The sequence below is a fragment of the Giraffa tippelskirchi genome, chromosome 4 (assembly GCF_054371585.1).
Source record: "Giraffa tippelskirchi isolate mGirTip1 chromosome 4, T2T-mGirTip1v1.2.pri, whole genome shotgun sequence".
Classification (NCBI taxonomy): domain Eukaryota; kingdom Metazoa; phylum Chordata; class Mammalia; order Artiodactyla; family Giraffidae; genus Giraffa; species Giraffa tippelskirchi.
In genome coordinates this window covers 165,195,370-165,218,873 of record NC_137278.1, presented here as the reverse complement: position 1 = coordinate 165,218,873, position 23,504 = coordinate 165,195,370, and the positions used below count along the sequence as shown (strand labels likewise).

General features: G+C 43.0%; 1 protein-coding gene, 1 non-coding gene and 1 pseudogene across 14 annotated transcripts in view; 1 reads left to right on the top strand and 2 right to left on the bottom strand.

Annotated features, from left to right (window-relative positions):
• TXNRD1 (thioredoxin reductase 1) overlaps window positions 1–23,504 on the bottom strand; it is a 144,039-nt gene that overhangs the window by 73,526 nt on the left and 47,009 nt on the right. For 6 of the 13 annotated variants that reach the window (XM_081595626.1, XM_081595630.1, XM_081595629.1 and 3 more), the window contains exon 2: window positions 7,415–7,509. In XM_081595626.1, coding sequence (XP_081451752.1) covers window positions 7,415–7,509 — 95 coding nt within the window. Of the gene's footprint in view, window positions 1–7,414; window positions 7,510–7,648; window positions 7,754–8,834; window positions 9,032–14,605; window positions 14,711–23,504 lie in introns of those variants that run through there. The other 7 variants (XM_081595634.1, XM_081595631.1, XM_081595636.1 and 4 more) reach the window with 4 other exon arrangements.
• On the bottom strand, window positions 17,518–18,224 carry LOC145547041 (large ribosomal subunit protein uL6 pseudogene; annotated as a pseudogene).
• Window positions 18,564–18,635, top strand: TRNAA-UGC (transfer RNA alanine (anticodon UGC)). The gene has a single exon. It is a non-coding gene; the product is annotated as a tRNA-Ala (tRNA).

Genomic DNA, 23,504 nt, shown 5'->3' with positions numbered 1-23,504 from the left:
CCTAAGAACCTTGGTAACATATAGCATCCTCAGAAAGTCACACTTGCATTATGTTCTGCCTTTTTGAATCTGCCTTGAGAGCACAAGGTTTAGATGTGGCTACAAAGAAAAATCACAAATCTAATGATTTCCCCTGATCATTTGAAGAATGGAGTTGCTGCTAAAGGCTCCATAAGGCCTCTTTTTCCTTTCTTCTTTTCTTCAATATTTTTCTCCAATGTTACTGTTCAGTCTCTTTGCTAGGAGTTCAGATTCATTCGTTCCAAGCATTCTTAAGCTCCTTCCACAACCCTCAGTGTTCAACACAAACATAACGGGATGGATGAATGTTACAGTGTGTTATAGGTCTCTCTATGGTCAAATTTTATAAGTCATACTGGACTCACTATCTTTTCCAGTGGGTTTTTATTGCCTGATTAATCTATAACAAAGAGATATTTAAGAGACTTCTGAGCCAAGCCAGGAACCAGTCGGGTTAGTCCTGCATGCTAAAAGATATCCTGCTACTAGCTACCTTCCGACACTCTCCTGTTCCTTCTTGCACAGCAGTTTTTCTCCCTTCATCCTGCCAGGATAAGCTGTGAAGAGACATGGTGAAGACCTAGTTTGATTTGCCGGAGTAGTTTGATTTGCCGGGTGTTATGTCCATGTTCTTTTTCATTTTCATCTCCTTTAAGGCTATGTTTTTAGGTGTATGTTTTTGCTTTGTTTGCCTTTTCATATTAAAGTAAACTCTGCAATGATCAAGGCAGCTTATCTGTTTTTAAAATGAGCTTCTGAAAACTCCATGGACAGTGGAAGGAGGCAAAGCTGGGTTCCAATCATGTGTAATGCATGCGTGCTCAGTCATATCCTACTCTTTGCGACCCTATGGACTGTAGCCCACCAGGTTCCTCTGTTCATGGGATTCTCCAGGCAAGAATACTGGAGTGGGTTGCCATTTCCTCCTCCAAGGGATCTTCCCTACTCAGGGATTGAACTCACGTTTCCTGTGTCTCCTGCATTGCAGGTGGATTCTTCACCACTAGAGCCATGGGGGAAGCCCAATCGTGACCTATTAGCATTTCCTTAGATAGGCTGCTTAACCTGTCAGCCTCTGGTCTCCTCATCTGTAAAATATGAATACTACCACTCTGTCATAAAGCTACTATAAGTATTGAATGAATCAGAATTATATAATAGCTTTGACAATATTTTCAACTACTGAGTAGTTACTTAAATCTTCAGTTATCCCAAAGGTAGCAAATGTTTAATAAACATTAAGACACTAAACAGAAAAAAATGTAACAGACCAGTAGCTTCCCTCCTGGATATTGTTTTAGGAACAGAAAAATGTTTTAAAGGCTAAATCCATAGGAGGAAAACAGAAATATATCTCACTATAATAATACCAGTGAAATCTGTTATATAATAAAAATTTAAAACCTACTAAGGCTTCAGTTAAGCTTCCCAGGTATCGCCAGTGGTAAAGAACCCATCTGTCAATTCAGGAGACATAAAAAATGCAGGTTCGATCCCTGGGTTGGGAAGATCACCTGGAGGAGGGCATGGCAACCCACCTCAGTCTTCTTGCTTGGAGAATCCCATGGAGAGAGGAGCCTGATGGGCTATAGTCCATAGGGTCGCAAAGAGTCGGACACAACTGAGGCGACAGTTGTGTATAGCACTTTGAAAGGTAAACCACTCTACTAGATACTCTAAATCTGGGCCACAAAGTAGGTCTGAAATTATATGCAAAATTCTTTATGTGTATTTTTCTATAAATGGACTTCAGCAGATTCTTTGAAAATACTCTGTATCTAAAAGAGGCTTTGAATAACTGTTCTATTCAAATAAGGCTTTACTGTTAGCTGAAGTAAAAGATAAAATGACAGTCATGTCCCACAAAATAACTTGGACCCACCCATTGAGATCCTTTAGAGTACATAAAACCTCCGCCCTTGCTCTGCGGTTTAAAGTCATACATTTAACTGACACTTCAGAAAACCAAGTACTGGCTGACTTGCCAAGCCCCAACAACTAACATAAACAAGGGTGTGAGATGAAAAGAGAACATTTCCCATTGTAAGAGCCATTATCAACTCTCCTGGGACATCTCAGAAGCCAGCAATGACCAGGAACATCATTTTGATAGACTAGGGGTAGGGAAGCTCTGGGTATGTGGCTTCTAAAGGAGGCAGCCTTGGAAAAACTCAGCCCTTGAGGCCAGAGTTAAAAGTAGTGCTTTCTTCAGAGTTTGAGTTTCCTCATTTGTAAATGTCACCCATCAGATGATGTCTCTGTCATACAGAGTGGCCATAACTCTTTGTAAAAAACCATATTACAAACATCAGGTGACAAATGTATTTTTAAATATATACATTGCCCTACAGATGTTACAGATGACAAAGACAGGGCCTAGCTCAACAGCGAGAATACAGGGGCTCAATGAGCATTAGCTAAATAGACATAATGTGACTTTCTTCTCAGTTGACCTGGACACAGCTACATAACTTAAGTGGACAACGCTCCAATCACACAGCTACTTAAAAGTCTGAACTGCATTGTTTGCTGCCTAGAACCTCTCCTGAACCACTTTGGGTGTAATCACTGATAGAGACACCTCATAGCTAAATCCCTCACTAAAGTCAGTCCTCTGGCTCTGCCATCAACCATTCATTCCACAAGTATTTACTGAGAGCATACCAGGTATTATCACAACACATGGAAGATACAAAAATAAACCATTTTCATCCTAAAGGAAGGTTCAGTGTAGTAGGCACAGAGGAATGCAATTCCAGTCGGCAAGTATGCTGCACACAAATGCCAATTTGCCAGAACTATGCTAGGAATATCAAGATTTGCATGGGCTCAGCCATGAGTCATGAGCATACAATCACACCCGAGAGATCAGGCATGCATCCCAAAAGAGATAACACAAAGCCAAGTGCCAGAAGTGTGAGAACAGCACAGCGAGCTTTACAGACAGCCCTGCACTCCATCCTGGCTTTGCCACTGTGTCATCTGGGCATACTCCTTAAGTTATGAGGGCCTCCACTCTGTCATCTGGAAAACTGGATCACACCACCTCCTTCATAGCACTCTTGTGAGGATTAAATCAACTAGAGATCACAGCATTCAGAAGCTAGCACAGAAGACACATTCAATACATGGTAGCTACTCTCACTGATAGGCACGCTCATTTAAATATCTGATGAGCTCTTAAGACAGATCTGGAAACACAGGCACTAAAAGTCTGGCACTTCACTCTTGATATTGACAGGACTCCTCTTTTCCCAGAGACGGGGATTTGTGGGAGTACTGAGGGAGCACAAAGGAGGGGAAAGAGGCAAATCTGGCCTTGTACTCTGACCCAGGTGGGCAGGTGGAAAAATGGGTCTGAGCAGGAAGAAAAGTCAGAAAATGACTTTTGAAATGAAAAAGAACAGACCAAAGGAGGGAAATGTTAGGGACTATAGCTGCAACAGTATTCCCACGAGCTTCCAGTATAGGCAAGGGAGCAGAGCAAGAGACAACCAGAAAAGCAGGTTGGGGCCAAACCCTGGGGAACACAGAAAACCAAATTAAGAAATGTACACTTTATCCTGGATGCAGATCGGGGGGCAGCAAACAGGCAGTCAAGAAGATGACTATGCAGCAGATGGACAGGAAGGGCAGGAAGAGAGAAGAGGGCAGCCAGTTAGAGACTGTAGAGTCAGGAGGCAGTGAGTACCTGAAGCAGCCTGGGCAAAAGTTAACAGAGGCAGAAGGCACCTACATGGGAAATAGTCAGGCCTGGCGAAATGAACACAAAACATAATGGCGAAAAGAAATCTGAAGCCTGGGCCAGAACAGTGACACCATTGTACAAGGACAGACAGCAGAGGTTTGAGTCATCTCTTGGTTAAAGTGAGAGAAGAAGGCATTGGGTCTCACCATAGATTCACAGCTACTAAAAATTGTACTGTAGAATTAGCACCAGATAGATGTATTTGCAGTACGAACAATCTATGCCCCTTTTAAACAGTTAGTTCTTACCTCTTACCTTCTTAAAAAACCAGAATCAAAGCAGTTCTTCAACACTCCTTTGGCCTCAACCTTAATTAGGCTGAAAAGCACAGACATTACTAATCTCCCCAGAAGGGATTGTCTCAGAGGAGAGAATCGAGTTTTCTGCTCATTTTAGAAGAGCATTAAGAAAGAAAGTGGACTAGTCAGAGTTATTAAATTACCGCTCCATTTCCTGATCTCCATTCAGTCAGGAGTTTCTGGTTTCTGGTAACTTTAGAAGTTCAGCTTGAAAGGAGACCTGCCTATCTCAGTGCCCACCCTAGGCCTGGCAGCCTGACCACCATACTATCACCTCTGAGCTTCCCCGACACTGGTTCCATAATTCACTTGGATGTTCATCAAAAGGCACTGCTCTGTGTCTGTCACCTCTCCTGTTACTGCCTGGAATAAATTAAGTCCCATATTGCAAGTTTTAGTCTTATCTCCCCAAGTTATTCTCTCAAACTACTTAAGTCTTAACTATGTTTGGCCCTTTGTATTCCAGGAAGTGCTTTTTCACTCGCTTTGCTTTTCCTCTCAATACCACCAACAGGCATTCATTTTGTACCAGTGGCTTCAAAACTCTGGAATCCAGGAGATGCCGATTTACATATAAGATTACCTACAAGAAACTTTGCAAACTTGCTCATAAGAACTAAAATATTTACCTTTTACTAAAATATTTAACTAAAATACCTTTTGGTATGGCTTATTATTAAGCCATAATCTTTTGTTTGGTTTTCCTCAATTCTAATTATTTAGCAACTAATCTTGACCAAGTACCTCATACGTTAAAGTAAATCTCAAAACAGGATATATATCATAAGAATTACCTGAAGGAGCTTGTTTAAAATAAAAGGCAGAACCTAGCCCCTTCCGGAGAGTTCAATGAATAAGACCTCAAATACAGCCCAGGCATGCATGTTTAACAAGCATTCCAGGTGACTGAAGTTTTTTTGAAAGGCACTTCTTCAAAGCCTTTTTCATGTAGGTAGTCATCTAAACTTATCAGTTCCTTCCAGTAGGACCCTACTCCCTGGTCTCCTACAGTTCACTGTGAATGCAAGGTAGGTTTTGGTGCTGCTGCTGTTTATTGAGGGGAAAGGAAGGCAAATGAAGAAACAATATTAAGAGGAGAAAAGAAAAGCAGACATTTTTATGAACTCCCAGTTCATTATTCAGGTTGCAATTAAAGCAGGAAATCTTAACCTTTAAGGTGTGGACTTTAGGATTTAGCACTAATTCTAAGGACTCAATTCGCCACTAAATAAATGCCTTTCTCCACTGAAACCCAATTTTCCCTAAGAATTTCAGGACCTACCATTTAGCCCCAAATGTGGTCAATTTGCTGCAAATTCATAAACATTTCAAAGCAGTAGTCCTTACCTAGCTGTCTTCTTCTATTTTTTAGTACTCATTAAAAACCAAAAATAAATCAAATGATACAAAGGAGAGAGATAAGTTTACTTGAAAGAGATGTGCTAAATAATTTTTTTAATTTTAATTATAATTTGGCAGTAGGCTTTTCGTTCATGGTACTGCACTTCATTAAATGGCTAAAATTAACTATGATCATATAGAATTGAGAACATCAGATCTTATCAATTAAGTGGGTGCAAAGCTTATTAAAAAATTCATAAACATTCTTTTTACTCCCATTGGTATTAAAGCTAGAATTGCTATAAAGATCAAATGCCTATACACATTTTTAAGTGCAAATTTATGACACAAGTAGAGAGATCAGACAGAAAGGAATATTAATATGCCTTTGTTTCATTTTATTTGCAAACTAAAGGTCTGAGTAACACAATATATTTTATATCAAGCTAAAAGCCTTTTTGGGGGTGGCTCAGTGGTAAAGAATCTGCCTGCCAGTGCAGACTGGGGGGATGTGGGTTTGGCCCTTGAATCAGGAACACTCCCAGGAGGAGGAAATGGCAACGCAACCCACTCCAGTATTCTTGCCTGGGGGGGGGGGGGGTGGCGGTCAGAGGAGCCTGGCAGGCCACAGTCCATGGGGAAGCAAAAAGAGTAGGACATGACTGAGCAACTAAACAACAAACAACAAAAGCCTTTTTATTTCAATTATTTTCCATTATTTACTGTGTCTTTGAAGTCTATCACCATTTTCTATACCCATTCTTCAGAAAGGTAATAAATGATTCTTTTAGAAAAAAAGATAGTAAATAAAAGTGCAAATTAATTGTTACAGTCATCCTAAAGGCAAACATATCTAAATACACTGTTAAGAGTTAACTGAGAACTCAAGCTTACTTAAGAAGGCAATGGTCAAGTATGAGTTCCATTTCTTAAAAATTACAATTTAAATTACAATTAAACAAAGACTACCAAAAAAAAATCAGCAAAAATTAAAGCAGATATATCAAGGTGATAAGATTCTGAGTATCCCCCACACGTGATGTATTAATAGAACATTATCCATGTTGCTGCTGCTGCTGCTAAGTCGCTTTAGTCGTGTCCGACTCTGTGCGACCCCATAGACGGCAGCCCACCAGGCTCTGCCGTCCCTGGGATTTTCCAGGCAAGAACACTGTAGTGGGTTGCCATTTCCTTCTCCAATGCATGAAAGTGAAAAGTGAAAGTGAAGTCTCTCAGTCGTGTCCGACTCTTAGAGACCCCATGGACTGCAGCCTACCAGGCTCCTCCGTCCATGGGATTTTCCAGGCAAGAGTACTGCAGTGGGTTGCCATTGCCTTCTCTGCATCCATGTTGCATATCCCTCCAAAGGTGCACCCTGTCCGCCAGCATTGAGCCAGTGAGGTAGGCCATGACCCATCCAGCCCTCAGTAGATGGTCCTAAGGGAGGACTGCCACCAGCTCGCCACCACCCAAAGGAAAGATTTCTTTCTTTCCTTTGGTTCTACCCGGTTAACTCTGAGCTAGAAAAGACCACTGCAGGGAAATGAACTCACTCCAGGAGCTTGATGTTGCTCTCCCCTGAGCCTGGGGTTTCTGGGTTTCCCTCCCTGAGAATTAAAAAGGAAGATGATAGGGTCGGACAAAGATAACCATTCCCTGACCCACTTTTCTCGGAACTTCTCTAAACAACTCACTTTCAGCAGTTTACACTGCTGCTAAAAAAAAAAAAGTTATTTAGATTTACTGGAAGAGAGAGGGAGGGAAATAGGAAGGAAAGAAGATGAAAACAGGTCCCTCTTCCCTTCCAAGCTTCCCAGTTCTGAAATGTGTCTTATCCACGTCGATTCACACGTGAGCTGGTGCCCGCGATTCTTCGTCGTTTGTCTAAGGATGTGCTCCCTTTGGAGGTTGGCTCACAATCACCCTGGCTCTGAGACCACGACCGGCTCGGTGAGCTTGTTCCCAGTTCAGGCGGGTAAAAGAGACGTTAAGATCCCCCACCTACCTTCAGGGTCGGACCATGGCGGCCTAGCTTTCTCTGTTTCACACGGGTTTTGGAGGTCCGTTCGGACAGCGTTCCCTCGAGGCCCAAACCGTCCTCTGTAGCACAAAAGCAGAGCGGAGCGGGTCAGTCTTTCCGCCCCGGGGCCGCGGCGGGAAGTGCGCGGTGAGGGCGGGGCTTCCGCGTCCCCAACTGCACTCCCCCCAGCGACCGCCCGGCCCCAGCCCCGGCCCTGACCTTGACCACGGCCGCACGCCGGCTGGGGTCTCGGACCCGCGCACCTGCACGCGGCCTGGAAACGTGGCATCGCGGCCAGCGACATACCCCAGGGTTCCGGCCAGACTGGAAGATAAACAAGTCTCGCTAAAATACGCGTCCTACTTTCCCGGCAAGTCCAGAATTCAGAAAAGCCTCATAAAGAAGGCTAAGGCACAATTATCTCAGTTTTTATAAAAAAAAAAAACACCTCCCAACTTAATCTTCCTTTGAACTCTCCATTGCTAAAGCATGCAGAAAACCAACTTCCAAAGTTTCTTTGAAATCCGAAACCACGGGGCAAGATTAAGGACACTCTGCCCACTGAGGGTGCTTTTATTTAAGAGCCTTGAAATAATAAAGCAACACCCTACATGACAGCCTGGGTGCAACTGGTCCAATTTTACAAACGGGTGAACTCAGGTAGAGAATGAGTCAGTGAGAATTAAAAATAGACTCCAGTTATCCTGACATCAGGTCCATTCATCAGACAAAAACCACCCAAGCACCCAAAAGTATAGTCTGATAATAATAATAATAGCAGGACCGATTCTGCAGTGCTTTGCATATATTAACACTGGATCTTCACTACTACCGTTTCATAATATGTTTTATCAGGTCCATTTCAAAGATAGGGAAGAGGCACAGAAACACCTTCCTGCCCAAATTCAAGCAAGCTACTCAACAGCAGAGCCAGGATTCAAACCCGACAGTGCAGTGTAGCCTTTAAACGCCTACCCTGCCTGTACAGTGAGATGAGCACCAGTTCCTCTTGGTTGCCTCCTGTAACAGCCTGGGGAGTCTCCCCGCTTGCACACACGGAGACACATATGACTTGCCAACCTCTCTTAATTTCTGAAGATTCAGTGGTGTGAAGATTACTCGAAAGGCATCCTTAAATTGTTATACTCGCTTAAGGATGACAAGACTCTGTCAAACTACTCATCATATTTGCACCTACATTTCAAGACTCGTGCTCTACGAAATGATACAAAACCCTATTTTTCTCCAATATTCTGCAAACCGTCCCTATAAAGAAAAGCTAGAGACAGGAAACTACCAGTCGACAGAGGGCCGGTCTCACCTACCGACGCGCTAAGCTTTCACCGACCCCGGCGAAACAATGACCGACGCCAAAAAGCTCCCTCGCCTTAGAGAGAAGCCTCACCCCTGCTCAGACACGCCTTCAAACGTCTCCCTTCCCCCTGCATCCCCAAGGCATCCGGCAGGAGGATGCTCTGGGCCCGGCGAGCTCACAGCCCAAGAGCTCCAAGCTTCCTCCGTTTCCAGTGAACCCGAAGCTTACACGAACGCGAGCCCTTGGACACCCGGCGGTCCTCCGAACGTCCCTGCGCCTTCAGCTCCGGATGCAATGCGGGACTGGCGCAAACTGAGCAAAAGGCCCGCGGGTTCTCAGTGGCTCCGAGAAGCCACGCCCTCCTCTTAAATGGGCGGGCAAACCGCCAGAGTCAGAATGACAAAGCAAAAATCCACTCCTCGTGCAGCCCTGGCGACTAGGCGGATGGGCTTAGCAAAGCGGGATCTCCTAATTGGGTGACAGCACATCGTCTTCCTGCTCACAGCGCCCCCAACCCAAGAAAGGTGCAAACGCAACTTAAGGAATGTGTAGAACCGGAACCAAAAGAGTGTGCCTTAACTGAACTGGACTGTGCCCTCAGGCAGTGACTCTGGAACTTTGTTACCGATTGTGATCAGGCAAGGAACTTGAAAAATACTGACACCTGGTACACACTCCCAAACATTCTGATGTGTTAATAATTGGTATTGGCTGCGACCTGGGCATCTGAGGTTTTTTAAAACTCCCTGAATGATTCTAGTGAACAGCAGTTTGGGATCCTTACCTATGGCAATAGATTAGTCAGTCTGATGATTCCGTAAAGGAAGTGATGTGTCTTTTAAAAGAAACTTCCAGTCCATCCTGACTAATTCTGAAAAGTGACAAATTCTTACCAAGCATAACTTCGCTTTGTAGTACTTCTTCCTTACCCCACTCAGATTTTGGTTTGTCATGTTTGTCTTAAGGAAAACTGAGAGTATATTTAACTCCAGCCATGCCAGCCACCTGCAGCCAGCTGCCCAGGTGAGCCACACTCTCTCATACTTCCTTGCTCTTACTCATATTCTTATTCAGCACTTGGTACTGGTAGGTGGCTATGAATATTTGCTGAATAAATAAATAACCGAATGCCTTTCCTACTGTGATGGTTACTGCCAGACTGAAGCACGCTCAGGTGAAAGAGTTGCTGGTCTCTAAAGAATCTATGAAACCACAATTTGCTCCTTTGAGTCCCTTTCCCAGTGCAAGGCAGAGGCTTAATGAAGCCTCTCGGGTTCTGAATGTATACGCACGTGCACGTGTGCACACACACACACACTATACATTTGGGGGAAGGGAAAAAACCTTTTCTCCAGTCTCCTAGGTTCTTCTAGAGGTCTAGGAATTAAATTGTCATGAGACAAATTAACCGGAGAACATAAAATTTAATTACATACATATGAAATTAACATGAGAATATGAGGTCCAAGGAAAAGTTAGGCAGGTTGAAGCTTGTATACTGTCCCAGAGAAAAAGGAGGTAAAGGGTTTGGGACTTCAAAGGCAAGAAAGGAAATTTACAGGAAGAAGAAAATGAGCAAATGTCTGATAAACATTTGTTGGGTCATACAGGTTTCCCAGGTGGCTTAGTGGTAAAGAATCCACCTGCCAATGCGGGAGACAAAAATAATGTGGGTTTGATCCCTGGGGTTGATTCCTGGGTCGGGAAGATCCCCTGGAGGAGGGCATGGCAACCCACTCCAGTATTCTTGCCTGAAGAATCTCATGGACAGAGGACTCCAGCGGGCTAACAGTCCATAGGGTTGCAAAGAGTCGGACCAACTGAGCACACACGCACGCAGGCACAGTGGGACCCAGAGAGAACCTCAATCAAACAGGCCTCGCTGAGTTCCCCCAGTCTACCACACCTAGTTCACGTTATACTTAAGTTTTCTATGATGATAATTGTTTTTCCTGGAATAGGCCCTGTTGGCAGGTAAGGGGACAAGGTAAAAAGTTCTTCTTGAGGTTTTGTTTCTTAAAAATAATCGACCCCAGAGAACCCTCAAACCAAAGAGACACATTTTGGGGTGACAAGTTTTGTTCCCCTATAAGACACTAAACTGACACTCTCCCTGTTTGGTAGTTATTTATGTGCATGTCTCACCTGATTCTTGCGGTGACCTAAAGACGAAAGAGCAGATAAAACCAAGGAGGGTCTTGGAATGCAGGTACGGAAAAACCAGACCCTTACTGTCCTTTCTCTGCCATGTTGTAACTATTAATGGATTTCAGATCCTCCTGAGCCGTATAACATGCCTCCCCTCCTACCCCACAGGGAGAAAGTATTTGCCTTACTCTTTCCCCCACCCAGTGTATATGCCTCATCCAATCAGCAAATGACCCGCAAGACCCCTATCCTACTCCTTGTACCCTGGGTATAAAAGTGGACTAAGGACCCCTGTTCAATGTCAGTTCTCGCTTGAGCTGGCCCGCTGTTCTAACAGCATCTCCCACTCTAATAAACTTTATTTCCCTCTCATTCTGTCTCATGTCTGGAAATTTTTTTCCAACCCACGCATGGACCAAGACAATTCTGGAGTCCTGAGAAGAGAGGATGGGTCTAGCACGTAAGTGTTCAGGAAACAAGATGACTTAAGAGAGCAAAGAATGGAAAATATGAAGGAAAGAAAGCTGGGATTAAGGGAGAAAACTTAACATCTACTCCTGGCTGCGATGCTGAGCTCTGTATTAACCATCTATATGCCTTATTTCATTTAAGCTACACAAAACAATCCACAAACTAGGGTCATAACTCTGCATTCTTAAAAATCTTTAGAAACTACAGTTTATTTCAAAAGCATGTCTTAGGATACAGAAGGACTTTAAAATCATTTAACTTAATGTGCTAAAAGCAAGTGATAAGGGTTGACTTCTAAGAGCCTTCTATGACAGACAGGCAGAATTACCAGAAAAGGCTAGATAAGGCATTTTTAACTTGACACTGTTTTTTGTCTGGCCATATGGCAGGCAGATCTTAGTCCCCTGAACAGGGATCAAACCCATGCCCCTCTGTACTGGAAGCACAGAGTTTCAACCACTACACCACCAGGGAAGTCCCCTTCACACTGTTCTTAAATGGGCAGATTATATTAATAACACAAATCCCAAGAGTAGCCCCATGTAGTTACTTTTTATGTTTTTTTTTTCAAATCACCATTAAAAAAAGCTTCACTTTCCTTTCAAACGATTCTTACTGCAGTTCCAGGCCCAGATATCTTATCCTTGTCGGGAAATAAAGAATGCCTTAGTTCTATTTGCTGCTGCTGCTGCTAAGTCGCTTCAGTCGTGTCTGATTCTGTGCGACCCCATAGAAGGCAGCCTACCAGGCTCCGCCGTCCCTGGGATTCTCCAGGCAAGAACACTGGAGTGGGTTGCCATTTCCTTTTCCAATGCAGGAAAGTGAAAAGTGAAAGTGAAGTCGCTCAGTCGTGTCCGACTCTTAGCAACCTCATGGACTGTAGCCTACCAGGCTCCTCTGTCCATGGGATTTTCCAGGCAAGAGTACTGGAGTGGGGTGCCATTGCCTTCTTCTAGTTCTATTTAGTTGCTGGTTAATGGGAAAAGAGCCTCATCACCCCCCATCTCTCATCAGGCAGCATTTGTTCCATTGGTACATCTTGCCTCTCTTGACTGGGTTCCTGTTATTCCTCCTACCTAAAATTATCTTCCCTCCCTAAGGGCCTCCTCCCTCAAAGCTCATTTCAAATGTCACCTCCTCTGGGAGGGCTTGCCTGATTTCTTCCTGAGTGTTTATCACTCCTTCCCTCTTTGGTGTCTCCAAATACCTAAAAATAATTACACAAACCATCTAAATCCAACAGAGTTTTGAGAAGGCAAAACCTTGCTTGATTTATTATGCCCTCCTGGAACCTGTTATATATAGTAAGTATGCAGAAAATGCTGGAAAAGACCCTCTGTTCCTGAGCTGTTGTCTAAGCACACTATTAAAGGGTCTACGTAAGTGTTTGATCAAGGGTACTATTGCACTAAACTACCATTCCTCAATAAGCCTTTCTCACATACACACACACACACACATGCTAAGCGGGAATCACCTTTCTCACACTCAAATCTTCTCTGTTCACACCTTCAGTGGCTCTCTAGGAACCTCCAAATAAGGTCCAGAGTCCTCAATTGTCGGGAATCACCTTTCTCACACTCAAATCTTCTCTGTTCACACCTTCAGTGGCTCTCTAGGAACCTCCAAATAAGGTCCAGAGTCCTCAATTGTACTGACTTGGCAAGGGCCACCCTTGTTAAATCTAGATATCCACATATTCTGTACCCTACTTAACCAGAAAACATAGCTGGAGAAAACAAAGAAATTAAAAGTAATTTCACTTTAAAGTCAAGGCCACTAATCTCAATGTGTCTCCAAAGCTGCCCAGCAGTCCTTTGTATCAGTGATATGTTTGTTTTCCCAATTTCCAGAACGACTTTCATACCAAACCACTAACACACTGTGAACAAAGGAAAATAAAGAGCATTGCTCAAGTTGGGGCCCAGGTTACACCACCCCAAAATGTGCCTCAACACTGATTTTTTTTTTTTTAACTAATTACTTAAGAAATGGCCCCAGGATTTCCCTGGTGGTCCAGTGGTTAAGAATTTGCCTGTCAATGCAAGGGACATGGGTTCAATCCTTAATCTGGGAAAAATCCCACATGCTTTGGGGCAACTAAGCCCATGAGCTGCAACTACTGAAGCCCATGCGCCCTTGAGCCTGTGCTCTGCAACAAGAGAAACCACTGCAATAAGAAGCCTGCGCATCACAACTAGAGTAGCCCCCGCTCCCTGCAACTAGAGAAAGCCCATGTAGAGCAAAGAAGACACAGCACAGCAAAAATAAAGAAATGGCCCCAATGCAAGAAGGACACTCTGACTCTCCTTTCTGTCTCTCTGAGAACAAGAAATAAGTCACTCATGTGAAAGTGCACTCCTGTACCTGGAGGCAGAAGGACACCTTTATCACCAAAGATAGGGAATGTGGGGCCAGGACGCCTATAGAAGCAAACCTGTTCGGGTATCACTGACTCATGGACATGAGTTTGAGCAAGCTCCAAGAGTTGGTGATGGACAGGGAGGCCTGGTGTGCTGCAGTCCATGGGGTCGCAAAGACTTGGACACGACTGAGCGACTGAATTGAACTGAACTTAAGATACCCCAAGCCCACACTCTGTTCGTATTTGCCACTAATTGGGTACTGAGAACATCAGTTTCTTTGTCCTGTCAGTTCTTCACAAATGTACTATTTCTTTGTCTAAAAAATATTAAAGCTGCCTCCTTTGGCCACTTCATGGATCCCATTTCTATGGGCGCTCCATGGGCATGAATTAAAATTTGTTTCTTTTTCTCCTGTTAATCTGTCTTGTGTCAGTTTTATTATTAGTCCAGCGACAAGGACTCAAGAGAGTCAGACTGGGAAATTTCCCCCTCCTCAACACTCAATACCCAGTTCTGTAAGGATTAAGTTGAAACCCAATTCAACTGCCCACAAACGTGAGAGGAATTCAGGATGGAAGCAGGATGAAGCAGTCTATGCTTTGGATAAACAGGTCCTTAAACAGTTAGAGGCATGTCTCAGGAAGAATTTCAGTGACCCCAGATTTTTGCATCTTCCCCATACTTAGATAAGCACTAAACTCATTAAGTTGAGATACCTGTCCTTTGTGATTAGCAGTAACCTTTTATCAAGATGTATGCTTGACTTCCTGGGCTTCCCTGGTGGCTCCCACCTGCAATGCAGGAGACGTGGGTTCAGTTCCTGGATTGGGAAGATACCCTGGAAAAGGGCATGGCAACCTACTCTTGTCTTCTTGCCTGGAGAATCCCATGGACAGAGGAACTTGGCAGGCTACAATCCATGGGGTCCCAAAGAGTCGGACATGACCGAGCGACTAAGCACATACACACATGCTTGACTTCCTAGCCAAAAGAAAAAAAAACATCATGAGCAGTGTCTCTGGGCTATCAATAAGATCCTGAATAAAACTTAATAAACTCCAACTCTTGTGTTTTTCTTTAAGTCAACAACACCTACACTTTGCCATTGTTTCATGACCTGCTTTTTACTTTAAGAAAATAGTATAACCAGAAAGAACCCCCACCTATTTCCAACACAACCACCAAGCTGGCATATTCTCTGCCTTCATCCTTGTTTTAATGAAGGCCAACCTCTCCACTTGTGTTCGGATTTTCATGTTTTCTTGACTTCTCAATCTTCAATATTTCACTCCTCAAATTAGCCTTCTTCTCTGGCATCATCAGCTTTTTGTTCCCACCTGATCACTCCCATCATCACACAAACACACTGTAGTGTTGCCATTTTTTAAAATCTCCCATGATCCCATATGCCCAATCCCTGTAGTTACCAGCCTAACTTCACTGCTCCCCTCACAGGAGGGGGAAAAAAAAAACTTTTTGGAAAGAATTCTTTGTACCCTGAGAATAAAGTAGGGTAGAGAGGTCAGGAAAGATCTAAATATTCAGCACTCAAGCAGAGACCAGAGTGAAATGAAGGAGCAAGACATAAGAGGGAAATCTTTCTAAGCAGAGGAAACAGGGTATACTAAACTCCTAAACGGGGAGACTGCCTGATTTGCCTGCGGATCTGCAAAGGAACCAGTGTGTCTATAGCTCAATGAGTGAGGGAGAAAGTGGTAGGGAAGGAGGTCAGAGAAGTAGCCAGGGGTTGGATCCCAAAGGCCATAGCCAGGACTTTGGATTTCATTCTTAATGTGATAAGAAGCCAAAGTGTCACAAGAGAGGAGAGAGAAATGATCTAATTTGCACCCTTACAGGATTGCTCTGCTGTGTAGAGAACAGACTAAGATAGAGACTCAAGAGTGGAGGAACGCAGACCAGTCAGGAAATAAGCTGAGATGACGAAGGTTTGGATTAGTGAGGTGAGAATATATTATCTGAAGATAATGCTAATTAGTTTTACAAATGGATGGAATGAGGAATGTAAAATAAAGAAATAAATCAATGATGACTCCAGGGTTTTGACCTTGGCTGGCAGATGTGGGTACTCCTTAATTAAAAGCAGGGACACTCAAGGAGGAGGAGAAAAGATGGGAGAGATGGAAAGCAATAGTTCTGGACAAATCCATGGTGTGGTTTGAGAGACCTACTGCTATTCAAATGGAGATTTTTGAGTAGGTAGTTGGTATGCAAATCTGGAATTCAGGGGAGAAGTCAGGGTTAGAAATAAAAATTGGAAGTCAAATATAAAAGATATTTAATGCCATGGATATAGAATTGTATATAATGTTGGGTTCTCCAGAGAAACAAAAGCAACAGAGACAGAGAGAGATGTATTTAGCTCACAGGATGTTGGGGCTGGCAAGTCTGAAACCTATAGAACAGGCCAGCAGGCTGGCAACTCCAGAAGTCTTAATGTTGCAGCCTTGAGTATAAAGGCCCCATTTTTTTTCCTCTGCAGGAGACCTCGATCTTTTCTCGTAAGGCCTTCAACTGATTACAGGAAGCTTTCTTACTTTATGGAGAGTAATCTGCTTTACTCAAAGTCTATTGATTTTGATGTTAATCACGTCAAAAAAACACCTTCACAGCAACATCTAGACTGGTATCAGTCTGATCAAACAACTGGGTACCATAAAATCAGCCATCATGGGACTACATGCAATTACCTAGTAAGTTAATGTATTTGGAGAAATGAAGACAGTCCAGGACTGAGCCCTGGCAAAGTGCAAAGGAGATGTGTCCAGCAAAGGAGGCTGAGAAGGAGCTGGAGGGCGGTGAAGGAAAACCAAGAGAATGTGGTAAATCAAAAGCCAAGGAAGACGTGCTCCAAAATGGAGGAAGATCAGTTATATCAAGTGTTGCTAAGAAATCCTGCAAGATAAGGATTGAGTCAGCAAAGTCATTGCTGACTTCATTGAAAATGATAAGGATGTGTGAGGGAGGAAGAAAGCCTAAATATAGGAGGTTCAACAAGAAACAGAAAAAAAGAAACAAGGACATGGAGGTAATGCATGTGTACTCAGTCATGTTTTGCAGCCCCACGGACTGCAGCCCACACCAGGTTCCTTTGTCTATGGGATTTCCCAGGCAAGAATACTGAAGTGGATTGCCATTTTCTCCTCCAGGAGATCTTCCTGACCCAGGAACTGAACCTGAGTCACCTGCATCTCCTACACAGGCAGGCAAGTTATTTACCACTTGAGCTACCTTGAGGTAATAAGTACAGCCAACTCTTTCAAGGAGTTTTGTTGTAAAAACAGAAGAAGGAAAAAAAATGGGAAAGTAGCTAAAGAGGGATGTAGGAAGGTTTTTTGGGGTTTGTTTTGTCTAAGAAGGAAATTATTATAGCATATTTTTTGCTGAAGAAATAATCTAGGGAAATTTGGTGATTTCCAAAGAGGAAAGTAACAAGATGAGATTTGTAAATTACAGAGGTAAAGTCCTTTGAATATACATCCATTATGCAACACAGACTTAAGTCAAATCTGGGTTCTATCACTGATTAGAGAGTCAAGTTACTAAGCCTCTCAGCTTTCTCACCCCTTTTCTACACGGTATTCTGTGGTCCTTCTACCTCTTTCTGTCACCCAAATCTCTCCATCTCTATGCCCTAGCCATTAGCCATTTTTTCAATTTCTCTTTCCCCCCTCAAATCAAAAGAGATTTTATGGCATCTTTAAATATCACAAATGAGTCCGAAAAGCCATCTGGCATCTTGCCGTTTCTGTAGCCAGACCACTCAGATCTTATTCGTCAGCTTGCTGAACTGTTCCTTTTCAGAAACATAGATGCCATTCAAAAATTTTCTGATATCCTTGTTTGTTTAAAAACAAATTTTTTTTTTGGCTGTGCTGGGTCTTAGTTGAGACATGGGGGTATCTAGTTCCATGACCAGGGATCAAACCCAGGCCCCCTGTATTAGGAGCGGGGAGTCCTAGCCCCTAGACCACCAGGAAAGTCCCTGATAGCCTTGTTTTTACCTGTTATCATTTGCTGAATCATAGCAGCTGAATTTGAAACAAGCTTAGTGTTGTTTCCTTCAAGAATCAACTCATCTTTCTGGGCTCGAGATACTGAACAAGCAACACCTTGCTTCATCTGAACCCCAAGGGGATGTATTTTTCACCTCCCCAAATTTGGATTTCAACAAGAGAAACATTCTTGACATAGATGGAGAAGTGAGCATACACAGACCTCATCATGTAGCAGAAGTCCAGTGTTACACCCCGATCATGTTCCGTACATGATTACGAATAGTGCAAACAGTCGCCAATTCTTTTTTATTTCCCTCCCATCTATCAACCTGGAGCCCTTTCTTTTTCTTTCCAGGGAGACTGAGCTCTACATTGATGCGATTGAAGTCCCTCCACCGGGTGCCTTTAGGACTCTTCACAATAACTGTGCATCCCTTCAAAGTAACATTGGCATTTTCTGGAATAGTCTGATTGCTGAGAATGGTTCATTCCCATAGCAGATGTAGCAAAGAAAGTTCAATCTCTTTAATTAATCTAACTATAGGCTTTGCTAACTCACTCAACAAATCTTAGTTCAAACATGTCTTGGTCACATAAGCCAAACTGCCCTCTGAAATGCTATTTCTGATTAGCACTTACCACAGTTGCAGTTATATTTTCATGTATGGATATTTGATCAATGTCACCCTCCCCTCTGGAACAGCTTAGTTTAATAGAACTTTCTGTGATGATGCACATATTCTGTATCAGCACTGTCCAACTCAATAGCCTCTAACCACATGTAGTTATTGAGCAAATAAAACACAAGTAGAGCACTTGGGGATGTAGCTCAGTGGTAGAGCACATACTTTGCATGTATGAGGTCCTGGGTTCAATTCCCAGCATCTCCATTTGATTTCTCCCTGTTTAATGCTCAGAAAATATGACAAGTATAGATCTGAGTTTTAAATTTCATTTATGTTTAATTTAAACGTAAATAGCCACATGTGGCAGAGATTATTTATGTCCCCTACAGTCTTCCCAGCACTTAATTCAGTGTCCACACTGAGTAACTGCTCAATAAATATTTGTTGAATGATTTCCATGGTGGTCCAGTGGCCAAAACTCAGTTCTCCCAATGCAGGGGGCCCAGGGAACTAGATCCCGCATGCTGCAACTAAAGAGCCCACGTGTCCAACTAAGACCCAGTACAGCCAAATAAATAAATTGATATTTAAAAATAATTATTTGTTGAAAGACTCAATCTGTACAATAGGGATATGACTAGTTAACTTGTAGATTCAATCTTTTTCTAAGAGGAAAAGGGGAGGGGGGAGTCTCTACATGACAGGGTCAGCTATCAGATTCTCAATCCTCCTATAAAGGTGAATTTGACCTTTGAAAATTTGATCAACCCCAGAGGGTGGCTGGGATAATAAATAAGAACATATGGGGTGATCTGGATAAAATAACATCTGCAATATGCCTAGGAAGTGTACCTGGAACATGTGGTGGTCCATCAGCTTCACAGAGGGCAAGTGAATGAAGGTGTAGGGAAACTGAAGGAGACTTCACAAAGCAGATGATATTTGAATCATATCTGGAGGAATAATAAAGGTGGTAGGAATGGGAGTGGGATGAAGTCCTGAGAGGTTTTCAGTGCTTACCATGTACCAGGTGTAGACTTGGGTTTTTACATGGCTAATTTAATCCTCACAATAATCTGATGAGTGAGATGCCATTATTTTCCCCATTTTACAGACAACTGAAAAAACTGAGGTATAGAGACAAAAATCATCTTCCCATGGTCACCTCGCTAATGAATGGCAGAGCTGAGGCTGATACCCAGCCCTTGGCTCTTACTATGATGCTCTTCTACCTCATGAACTGAATTTTTCTTGGCAGAGGGAATCATGTATAAAGACACAGTAGCAGAAAAGAAACGGCGTGTTTTTGCATGAGATGCAGAAATGTAAGGGGAGATGAAATAATAAATGCTAGGGTCAGTCTGGGGTTCCCAAGGCAGTTCAGTCTATGGCTCTGTCCCCTACATTCTCAGTTAATCTTCACAATAATCCAAGTACTATACCGTATTATAAAATAAGAAATAGAAATTCCAGGAAGTTAAGAATCTTGCCAAAGGTCACAAAGCAGGTGTGCTGAAGTTGGGATATAAATCTAGGTGTGCCTATTTCCAAATCTACTGTTTGTCTTACTATTCAGTAATGTATAGTGAGGTATGGGCTGAAAAAGAGGCAAAAGGAACATGCTCTAGGGACAAAAGAAAGGATGAATTTTCTGACAAGAATCACGTCAGAATTCATCCATGAAAGATCTACCTTGAAAACTCTGAAATCCTGCTTGGGGGACCATAATCTCTGTGAAGCCTTCTCTGATCAAACATGGCATTACTCACTCCATCTTTCTTTCTTACATCAAGCTACATTAAAGCTTTCCATTTACATGGTTGCCACTCTCAGAACTGTCGCTTACTGAGCACCTCTCTGGCAGGAGTTTCACATGTCATGTTCTCATTAATTATCTTAATAACCTTCTGGGAGATGTATCATCACCTACATTTGCAGATGAGTCAACCAAGGATAAGTGAGTGGCCAAAGGTCTGATAGCTAGTCCAGGACACATGCCCCATGTTCTTCTCTCTCTACCACAGTCTTTTTCACTCAGGGGCTGGTTTTTGCACCCCTAGTACCTGGCACAGTGCCTTCCCCATAGCAGGCAGGCACTCACTCGAGGTTTGAATTCAACTGGTAGGATGGCAGGCTTTCAAATGTTAGTGAAGAGTCTAAGGTGTCCTGGGAAACCAGCTTTGGATGGTAGTGGGGGGAAGCCCTCATTTGGAGCATTTGCCAATTTCCATGGTATAAAAACCCCCACTTAGGCTGATTTCAAGCTACCAACCTGCTGGCAAAATCCCTGGATGTTTAACCATGGCTCTGTTGACCTAATAAGAACCAGTTCCAGCACACACCTGAATACTCAAGGTCCTCAAGTACAAACTACTTTCCCTCCTACAGCTCCTCTGCACAGCAGCTCTCTATATCCAGACTTCTTTGCAATTTCAGAAGGGTAGGGATTTAACAGTAAAGCTCACCTTTACCAGAGCCCCATGACCTATTCTAATTCCAAACGGTCCTGGGAACACAACATCCCTTAAACATCGCCTCCTTCTCTTGTATCCAGGACTATTTAATATTTAAGCACTTCTGCCTTCAAATGTGCCACGGTCTTCTCTTCTGTGAATATCTGAGCTGGTCCCGTAGCCTCAGACAGCTTTCTACTGACAAGCAGTACAGAGCAATAGTTATGGGAGCCTCCTCTGATGTCACATAACCTGGCATTTCTGCTGACAAGTGGCATGCCCTTAGGAAGTTTCCATTACCTTTGTGTGCCTCAGTTTACTGATCTGTAAATGGTGATTTTTTTAAAAAAAGAAAACAGTACCTGCTGTTTATGTGGCAGTTGTGGAAATTAGATGAGTAAGTAGATGTAAAGGGCTCAGAATGTGGTATAGGTATTCAATATTTGAGTTGTTCTTATCATCATTATGGCCTTTAGGCATGGCACAAATCTAGGAAGGCCTCAGTGTTAGGATTTTCCCACAATAACTGTTTAAAACGTGTTACACTGCTGCTGCTGCTGCTGCTAAGTCGCTTCAGTCGTGTCCGACTCTGTGTGACCCCATAGACGGTAGCCCTCCAGGCTCCCCCGTCCCTGGGAATCTCCAGGCAAGAACACTGGAGTGGGTTGCCATTTCCTTCTCCAATGCATGAAAGTGAAAAGTGAAAGCAAGGACACTCAGTCATGTCCGACTCTTAGCGACCTCATGGACTGCAGCCTACCAGGCTCCTCCGTCCATGGGATTCTCCAGGCAAGAGTACCGGAGTGGGGTGCCATTGCCTTCTCCGTGTGTTACACTAGACTCTGTATAAAACTTAATTCAAGGGAGGTAACCTATTCATCTTTCTTTTAATTAGCAGTATATAGCTAAGCATGTCATTTTTCATAGTCATCCATTCTTATGGCTCAGAGCTTGTTCTTTCCCTGGTAGAAGAAAAACATAATTTTCTCAACCAACTTGGTAAAAGAAATGAAAAGGCATGAGGAACTTGAAAAAAAAATAGTACATGCATTTTGTATTACATGTACATACATGCATACTGTACAGACACTAGAACAAGCACAAACATTCCCTTCCTACACCCCATTTGTTTTAGGTCTCATGGTGTCCCATTTCAATTCTAGAGGAAAGAAAACATTTTTAACCTAGAAAACAACTGGCCAGCAGAACCTCAGAAGGAACAGGCTTTACTGGAGTCAAGTCTCAGATGTCTCATTTTTTCTTTTTTTTGGCTGCATAGCATGTGGGATCTTAGTTTCCCAATCAGGGTGTGAACCCAACCCCCCCCGTACTGGCAGCACAGAGTTTTAGTCAGTGCACCACCAGGGAAGTCCCTCATGCGTTTCATCTTGTAAGACTAGAGATCAGCCACCCTCACCACCAGCCAAGGGGTCATGTATTAATTACTAGTTGTAAACAGCTTTTAGATCTTACAGATGAAATAAGTACTATACAGTTTATTATCATTATTAATCCCAAGACAGTTGATGACCAGTCATTGGTGGAGGTGTGTGGTCACCCATAAAGCAGCCTTGACTCTTCCTGATTAGCAAATAATACTCTAGAGCCTGATTTGAATTAAAAGTGATATACATCTCATTTATAACCTCAGATGTATTAAGACCAACTTTTCCATTCTAAGGATAGACCAAAGTATTTCTGAACTCCTTTATCTACAGGTTTACAATTGTCACCTAATCTTTCAATAATCTCAGGAACTCTCTTGAGGCTGTGTGGCAATAAAGGAAGCTAGATGACCTACTCATCTTGACAGGGTTCAATGTTAACCATTAAGTGAGTTTACTAGGCCTCTAGTTCAATGTTTGGTCACTGGCCTTTCTAAGAAGATGAAGTATTTTCCAACTTACTACCATCTTGACCTTAGTATGATGCCTCATTCTTATGATTGAAGTAGGAGATGAATGTATCTTTTATATGGAAATTCCTTCAGACAAACCAACCTCAGCTTTTCCACAGGCAAAACCTAGATGTTACTAGTATCACTAACTAGATTCTTGATTTTTAGCTCCCCAAAATAACGATTTCATTTCCCCATCTTCCTTCAACAAATATATGGCTAAGTGACTATATTATGGCCTATAAAATGTAAGCGAACTGTCAGGAGCGAGATTCAGAAATTGTTCTCAAATGGAAAGGACATGTCGTCCTTCAACTCTTCTTCCAACTGATGACTGGAGTTGGGGCACTCATCTCAGGACATGAAATAGAAGACAAACACTCAGGACTGTGGAACATAAAGACAGGAGGACTTGGTATCGTCTTCAACACGGCAGAGTACCGTCTAAGCCCTGGACGTATTACTTCTACCTAAACTTCTGTTAGGTGACAGAGAAATAAGCTGAAATCTACTTTAAGCCACTATTGTTTTACGTCTGCTGTCACATGTTCAGTTCAGTTCAGTTCACTTGCTCAGTCGTGTCCGACTCTGCAACCCCATGAATTGCAGCACACCAGGCCTCCCTGTCCATCACCAACTCCCGGAGTCTACCCAAACCCATGTCCATTGAGTCGGTGATGCCATCCAGTCATCTCATCCTCTGTCGTCCCCTTCTCTTCCTGCCCCCAATCCTTCCCAGAATTACGGTCTTTTCCAATGAGTCAGCTCTTCACATGAGGTGGC